Below are 8,043 nucleotides of genomic sequence, written 5' to 3' on the forward strand. Positions count from 1 at the left end.
CCGTCTGAGGCCTCTCATGCGAGACCTCGAGCGAAGCGGAGAATTGGTAGACCGTCCGAGGCCTTTCGTGCGAGGCCTCGGGCGAGGCGGAGAGCCGGTAGACTCGGACAAGGCCGGGGGTTAGCCAATATTTGTCTCTTGGCTTTGATTTTGATAGAGTCTAAGCGATTTTTTCGGTTTTCGCTCAGGGGACCCTTTTTATGGTACCCGACAAATAGGAACATGGAGCTCCTGCAGGAGCTGGCGCAGCTAGCAACACTCGGCCACCACATGAGCAACAACACGGTACTCTGCTTTGGCACTGGAGCGGGAGACCGTGGTCTGACGCTTGGAGGACCAAGAAATCAGATTGTCGCCGAGGTAGACACAATAGCCGGAGATGGAGCGCCGAGAGTCGGGGCAGCCAGCCCAGTCGGCATCGGAATAGGCGACTAGTGACTAAACAGGGCCAACACCAATGTGGAGGCTGGAGGAGAGAGTGCCTTCAGGTAGCGTAGAATCCACTTGATCATCGAGAGATGCGGCTCGCGGGGATCATGCATGAAGAGGCACACCTGTTGGACGTCGTATGCCAAGTCAAGACGGGTCAGCGTGAGGTACTGCAGTGCATCGGCAAGGCTCCGATACACGAACGGATCAGCAACAGGGGCACCAACGGTGGCAGAAAGCTTGGCATGAGTGTCAACAGGTGTCGTCACGTTGAAGGAGCTCAACGACGTACTGTCGCTGTGATAAGAACAACCCGTCGGCGGAGCGAGTGACGGAGATGTCGAGAAAGTGATGGAGTGCACCCAGGTCAGTCATGGCAAACTCAGAGTGGAGGCGCCCAATGATCTGCTGTAGCAATGCCGTCGAGGACGCAGTGAGGACGATGGCGCGTGGCTCCCGGTTGGCGCGAAAGATCCCTTCAATGGACACCCACAGATCACGGGCGGTGGGATCGGCACCGTCCATGGCGAGGTCGAGGACGGAGCCGGAGATCTAGCCCCGGACGCAGCACTCCGTGGCATCCCACTGAGGATCATCAGGACGAGGGGGAGCAGAGCCATCGATGTGCGAGCGAAGGCCGAACTTGCCGCACAGCGACTTGAAGAAGAACGTCCACTTAGAGTAGTTGGATTGCAGGTCCAGCGTGAATGGGATGTGGGACTTGACATTAACTGTGGCGTAGTTGTGAGCCACAATCTGGGCAGCAGCACCGGTGCCCATGGCAGGCACGGTTGAAGTGCCTGTCGCGGGCAGGGTGCCGGCACTGGTGGCCGAGGAGGAGGAAGAAGCCATCGGAGAGGAGAGAGGGAGTAGAACAGCCAATGAGGGTGGACGGGCGTGAGAAAGACGCGCGCGGTGGGCTGCTGCGTGAGCAGGAAGATCGCGCGTGGGAGGAAAGAGTAGGAAAAGAGGCTTGTCCTTCATCATTTTGCGCTTTGAGAAAGCAAGCCTGACAAAAATAAAGCATGTTGAGTGGCAGGTGACGACAGCGCTAGCAGAAAGTAACATGCAAACCATGCTTACGTCAGTGTGACCTATTTACACCTCAAGATGGTGAGACAAAAACTGTAAACACTAAAGCAGTATGCATAAACAGAGAACAGAATACCTACAGCCACTGTGAATATTCTACGTATCGTCTGGCCTACACCCATCTTCCCTTTCACATATTGCACAGATCCGTCAGGATTATAAGTATGCCCAGTGAAGTACCTACAAGAAAACAGGGTGATACAGATTGATGTAGATAAACAAGGTAGACAATTAGCACACTAAAATATAAAGGCAATTTTACCTGGCCAACAGTACAACCAGAACTGCAAGGGCAACAGAAAGTCCAACCATTCCAATGAAAGTAGAGACACCATTCAAACGAACCTGCACCAGAACAACAAAGGCACGTAAAGTCAATAAACTTGCACAAAAGCTGGCAGCAACAACAAAATCAAACCTGAAGTGGTGTCGCTTCACCCGAATCTTCAGATATGCTTGCCATTAGCAATCCCCATTCAGTGTTGATTCCAACAGCAGTTACCTGGACATTACAACAGTAGGGTTCAGTTGATAAATGCTCTACACTGTTCCAATCACTACTAGTGATTAAAGAGGTAATAGGCATTATATCATATGAAAGTAAGTTTGATACTGGGAAGTAACAACACTAAAGCTTTAGCACAAACTTGGGCAACAAGTAGTCTACTATTTTCATGTACCTTTATCCACTATTTTCTTCTACACATCTATGAAATCGAATAATCCATAAGATTATTAAAGTATTTTCAAGACAGATCTAAACATACAATTTTCATGTCATAATCTAAATCTTAAAACTGGAAGTCGAAATTTCAGACGTTTGACTGGATTCCTGTCCAGAAAGTAATTGTGGCTGGGGAGTATGTGGATACAGAAACTTACCAGCATTGTGCCATAGCCATCGGCAACTTTGCAACCTGACATTAGAAATGGTGACTTCTGATCTTTATGTACCTTCAAATAACCCCCATGTGGCCAAGTTAGGGTCAGATGTAACGCGTATTACTTCCAAGGCTGCATATTGGAGTAACTTACAATTTTACTTTCTCCCGTCATGCTTGATTCATCTATGGAAAGGGAGTGGCCACTGACAAGTATACCATCTGCGGGGACCTGGCAAAGAAATTATAGGGTATCCTTAGAAATTGAAAGTACACACATGACTCGAAAATGAGGCTCATCCTCAGTGGCCTTCTCTACCTGGTCACCAATTTTGAGTGGGACAACATCTCCAACAACCAAATCATATATTGATACCGTGATTCGCCTTCCACCTCTAACAACCTGAATGATTCGTAACGTTATTTGGGATCAACAAAGAAACCGATAGCAATAGATGCGCCTCTAATCCTCACCTCCAAACGAATGTTCTGTTTTTCTTCATTCAGATTTTGGAATTGCAGTGATTGCTTGTAGTCGCTGATAGCTGAAAATTAACATGGAAAAACAATAGCCACTAGATTTTGAACAACTGTACACAAACCATAAAAGGGATGTGCGAGCCTCCCCGCCGCCCGTTCCCAAGGACGCAGAGCGGTGGGCGGCGAACAGGGCGCATACCGAGGTGTATAAGGAGCGGAAGGACGCCGAGGAGGCAAGGCGCAAGAGGAAGAGCCTCGAGCGTGACGAGCTGGAGAAACATCGCCGGCAACAGAGGCACGACGGTCTCCCGGTGGAGCCGTCTCCGTCACCGTCGTTAACGGATTCTTCGAGCGATGACGACGAGAGCGAGGCGGGGCGGGGTCCTCTGGACCATCTCTCTGACGTCAGGGGGACGGCGCCCAGGGCGTCGGCGAACGGCCCGACATCTCCAGGAGGAGGAGGAGAGGACGCCTCAGGGCTGGCGATCGCCCGCCCTGGGGCCGAGGCCGACACGCCCGATGCACGGGCGTTGGGGAAGCGCGCCGTTAGCCCGATGGGCTCGATGGCGAAGGCGGAACGGCCGACGGCGGGGGCGACCCAACAGCCTCTGCAGAGGGTCGAGGGGGCGTCGGAGTCCAGTGAGGGCCGGCTGGCACCAGCGGACACGGGGGCCATGCCACCACCGCCGCCATCACCGTTGCAGAGGACGAGGGACGCAGTGCGGAAGCTATTGTGTCCCCGTTCGAGGTAAGTGTTTTGTCAGTGGAGTTTGCAGCATCTTGCACTCATTCTTTGGCCGTACGCTGACCTTGTGAGTGTTTTGTCTTCAGCCAGAAGCGTCCGCCCTGGCGTCACGTAAGGTGCTCAAGGTGAGCACCAGCTCCACCGCCCAATGGGTGGTGGAGGCGCAGGCCGCCATACAGCGTGGCACGGCATCGGCCAGGGCCGACCCGAAGGAGCCGGTCGCCCAAGTATAGGCTACCGAGGCGGCCATGAAGCAAGCAGGGGAGGAGGCGCCTACGCCCCACGAGGCCGAGGCCCTCGAGCCAGGTGAAGCCGAGGCACCTTCGATCGCTGAGGCCACCGAGGGCGAGGCCGAGGCCCTTAGGACCTCCGAGGTCGAGGTGGCGGACGCCGGGGCTCCCAGGACCACCGAGGCCGAGGTGGCAGAGGCTGGAGCTCCCAGGACCACCGAGGCCGAGGCGGCGGAGGCCGGCTTGGGCGCGGCGGAGCCGGTGGCCCAAGATGCGGAGATGGAGGTGGGGCAAGCTTCAGTACCGCCCCCGGTCCAAGACCCGCCGCCGTCGCAGGAGAGCGTCCGGGAGGTGGAGGTTCATTCAATCTCCTCCGACGATACTTCCCGGGGGAAGGAGGTGGCGGACGCCGAGGCAGCCAGCACCACGGAGCAACCGGCTCCGACCTCTGGCGAGGGAAGCTCGGCCCTCGTCCGGGTACAACCCGAGCCCCGCGGGTGGGATCACCCGCGTGTCTTGTGGCAAAGCCAGGACGACCCTGAGGGGGAGCCTCTGTTCGCCCTTGAGGACGCGGCCGAGGGGGGCGCTGGGGCTCCTTCGAGCAATTTCGCCAACTAGCGGAGCGGTCGCTGCGGACAGCGCTGTCCGTCGTGGCTGACGATCTGCCCGGCGTTGCCCAGGTGCACGCTTTCTTTCCTTGTGTTGTGTCATCTTTTTCCCGAGTTTTCTCGTAGTGCTTGATGTTTGTTCTGCCTATCCAGGAGCTTGAGGCCCGGTCCCTTGGGAAGTCGATGTTCCTCCGGCGGGAGAGGGACGTCTAGGACCAGCTTCGATAGCAGAAGGACCTACTCGCCAATGCTAATGAGCTTCTGTCGGCGTGGAGCGCAGAGGTGGAGGACCTCCGCCTTTGCTGTGCTGATATGAAGGCCGAGGCGACCACGGCTCGGGAGCAGGTCATCCCTTTGGCGACACGGATCAAGGAGCTGGAGGAGGAGTTGACCTGGGTGGCCGACGAGCGGGACACCTTCAGGTCCCGGGCCGAACAAGTGGAGGTCTCTGCCAAGGCCGTCGCCGGGCAGCTGGGGGCAGAGCAGGGCGCGCACCTGCTGACGAAAGGTGCCCTGGTGGAGGCCCTCAAGGTGGTCGAGGCCTCTTGGGTCGAGGCCTTAGCCTGGAAGGAAAAGGCCGAGGGTGAGTCCCATTGAGCCACGCCCCTTGTTTTATTTGTTTTTCTTGCGTTCGACCCCTGACTCCCCGATGCGACGTAGAGCTAGAGAGGGAGGCTTCCAGGGCGGCCGAGGCCTCTCGGGTTGAGGTCCAAAACTGGAGGGAGAAAGCCAAGGGTGAGTCTTGTAGGCTTGCGCCCCTATTCAGCTTGTTTTTCTTTCATGATTGACCCCATCCCGCCTGTCTTGGCGCAGGGTTGGAGAAGGAGGTCACCCGGGCAGCCGAGGCCACCGTCGCAGTGCAAGCAGTGCTCGAGGCCAAGATCCGGGAGCACAATGTACTGTAGAGCTCCACCCATACTACCTACGAGGCCCTGGAGGTCAGAGGGGTCGAGTCGGGTAGCTCCCTCGGGAGCCGCTTGATCGCATTGAGCGACCGAGTCCGCAAACGGCTCTGGGAGGCGCTGCATACGGGCGTCAAGCGTGCTCTGGCCGTTGTCTCCTCGCACTACGCCAGCATCGACCTCAAGGCCGTCAGCGACGGTTACGTCGTGGCTGAGGATGACGAGAAGGCCAAGGAGGAGGTCATGAAGCTGGTGGAGGCGGCTGAGGCCCCTGGCACGACGCTGGCCAAGCTTTTCGAAGAGGAGGTGGTTCCTCCTACGCCGACCACCGACGCTGGTGACCCTGAGCTTTGACCTGGGCCAAAGGGGCCATGTAAATAGATTAGGACTTACATTATTGTACCATAACGCTTGTGGCCGTCAAGGCCTTTTAAAGTACTTGCGCGTATACGCTTTTTTAATCGTTTTTATTGTATTTCCGAGCCTCTGCCCTCTGTCTCGTCTTCAAACATATCTCTTGCAAAAAACTTTCTCGAAGCCTAAGCTGCCCTTCGGGCAAAAGGTGGTGAGGGAGTTGCCGTAGCCCGGAGGCGTAGGCCATCTCGTGGCTCGGCCGGCCTTTTGCCCCTAGGACGGACTTTCGGTCCATAGGTTTTTTACAATCAATTTGTCAGAGTACGCGAGAGAGTTTGGCATAGAAACTTTTTTGAAAAACGACTAAAAATCAGTGTCTAGGACTTAGGGGGGGTCCCCCCTTCTAGCCCCCGAGGGAGGCTCAGTTCTACAGAGGCAGAGCCGAGTCTTGTTCGAGCCCCATGGTGGGCACCTCTGCAGAGGCAGAGCCGAGTCTCCCTTATAGCATTATCGTAACACTGAGCTCCATGATGGGCATGGGGGGTTTCTCGAAAAATTAGAACAACTAAAGAACACTTCTTTATTGTATTTCGAGAAACAATGTATACAATGCTTGGAAATTTAAGGGTAGAAGCGACGTAGCTGTTCTATGTTCCAAGCGTTGGTGAGGATTTCGCCCTTCTCGTTGGCTAGCTTGTAGGTCCTCGGCTTAAGCACTTGGGCGACGATGTACGACCCTTCCCATGGTGGGGTCAGCTTGTGGCGGCCCTTATTGTTCTGCCTCAGTCTCAGCACCAGGTCGCCCACCTTTAGGTCTCGACTTCGAATGCGCTGGGCTTGATTCGAGTGATCGGACAAGCCTCGATCCACATGGAGAACTTGTCGATCGCTACCAACAAATGGGTATAGCCCCCAGGGGCCTTCTACAGAGGCCCAACCATGTCCAGCACCAACATGGTGAATGTCCATGTAATGGGGATGGTTTGGAGGGCTTGGGCTAGGAGGTGCATCTGCCGCGCATAGTACTGGCATCCCTCATAGGAGCGTACCAGCTTGGTGGCGTCAGCAACCGCCGTTGGCTAGTAGAACCCTTGGCGGAAGGCGTTTCTGACGAGCGTCCGAGGCGCTGCATGGTGCCCATAGGCTCCTACGTGCAAGTCCCAAAGCAGGGCTTGGCCTGCCTCGGTGGTGATCCACCGTTGGAGGATGCTAGATGGGCTTTGCCTGTACAACTCGCCATTGCTGAGGATGTAAGTTTTTGCTCATCGCGTAAGCCATCGGGCCTCGGTCTTGTCTGCAGGAAGCTCTCCTCGAACGAGGCAATCAAGGAACGGGACTCACTAGTCCGTGCCCTGGTCGACCTTGAGAGGCTCCACGTCGATTTCCATGGCCTCGAGCTCGGCCACAGGGGCCTCGGTGATAGAGGGGGCCTCGGGCCCTGTGGTGGGCTCGACCGGTGGGCTCTCTTCTGCCACTGAGGCATAGTCGATGGAAGGCTTGTGAAGGTCTCTGGCAAAGATGTTTGGGGGGACCGGGGCCCATGCCAACGCCATCTTTGCCAGTTCGTCTGCAGCCTCGTTGAATTTTCATGCAATGTGGTTGAGTTCGAGACCGTCAAACTTGTCTTCTGGGCGACGCACCAACTTGTAGTACGCCTCCATTTTGGGGTCATGGCAGTTTGACTCCTTCATCACTTGATCGACGACGAGCTGCGAATCGCCTCGTATGTCGAGACGCCATACTCCAAGCTCGATGGCGATCTGCAAGCCGTTTATGAGGGCTTCGTACTCGGCTGCGTTGTCGGAGGCGGCGAAGTGGAGCCGAATCATGTAGCGCATGTGCACTCCGAGGGGTGAGATGAAGAGCAGACCCGCGCCAGCCCCGGTCTTCATCAGGGACCCATCAAAGTACAGGGTCCAGCATTCCGCCTGGACTTGAGCATGTGGCAGTTGGGTGTCGGTCCACTCAGCCACAAAATCGGCCAAGACCTAGGATTTAATTGCTTTCCGAGGCACAAAAGACAGGGCTTCCCCCATGAGTTCAACGGCCCACTTGGCTATCCTACCCGAGGCCTCCCGGTTCTAGATTATCTCTCCTAGAGGGAAAGATGACACCACGGTCACCGGGTGGGACTCGAAGTAGTGACGCAACTTGCGCCTAGCCAAGACTATGGCGTAGATCAGTTTCTGGATGTGGGGGTAGCGTGTCTTAGTCTCAAAGAGCACCTCGCTAATGAAGTAAATAGGTCGTTGGATGGGTAGAGCGTGCCCCTCTTCCTGCCTCTCGGCTACTACGGCCGCGCTGACCACTTGGGTCGTTCCG

At 55.9% G+C, this 8,043-nt stretch overlaps 2 protein-coding genes across 2 annotated transcripts; one reads left to right on the forward strand and one right to left on the reverse strand.

Moving 5' to 3' along the window:
• Positions 1-1,527: 1,527 nt before the first annotated feature.
• Positions 1,528-3,558, reverse strand: LOC136496038 (calcium-transporting ATPase 5, plasma membrane-type-like). Its single transcript, XM_066491781.1, has 9 exons — positions 3,213-3,558; positions 2,877-2,947; positions 2,722-2,805; positions 2,557-2,634; positions 2,404-2,475; positions 1,940-2,023; positions 1,784-1,866; positions 1,602-1,701; positions 1,528-1,554 (listed from the first exon to the last, which is right to left on the reverse strand). Exons 1-9 carry the CDS (start codon positions 3,556-3,558, stop codon positions 1,528-1,530), a joined length of 945 nt encoding a protein of 314 aa, XP_066347878.1.
• A 317-nt stretch (positions 3,559-3,875) lies between these two features.
• On the forward strand, positions 3,876-4,678 carry LOC136496039 (uncharacterized). Its single transcript, XM_066491782.1, has 2 exons — positions 3,876-4,334; positions 4,619-4,678. Exons 1-2 carry the CDS (start codon positions 3,876-3,878, stop codon positions 4,676-4,678), a joined length of 519 nt encoding a protein of 172 aa, XP_066347879.1.
• Positions 4,679-8,043: the final 3,365 nt, after the last annotated feature.

The sequence above is a fragment of the Miscanthus floridulus genome, chromosome 12, assembly GCF_019320115.1.
Source record: "Miscanthus floridulus cultivar M001 chromosome 12, ASM1932011v1, whole genome shotgun sequence".
Classification (NCBI taxonomy): Eukaryota; Viridiplantae; Streptophyta; class Magnoliopsida; order Poales; family Poaceae; genus Miscanthus; species Miscanthus floridulus.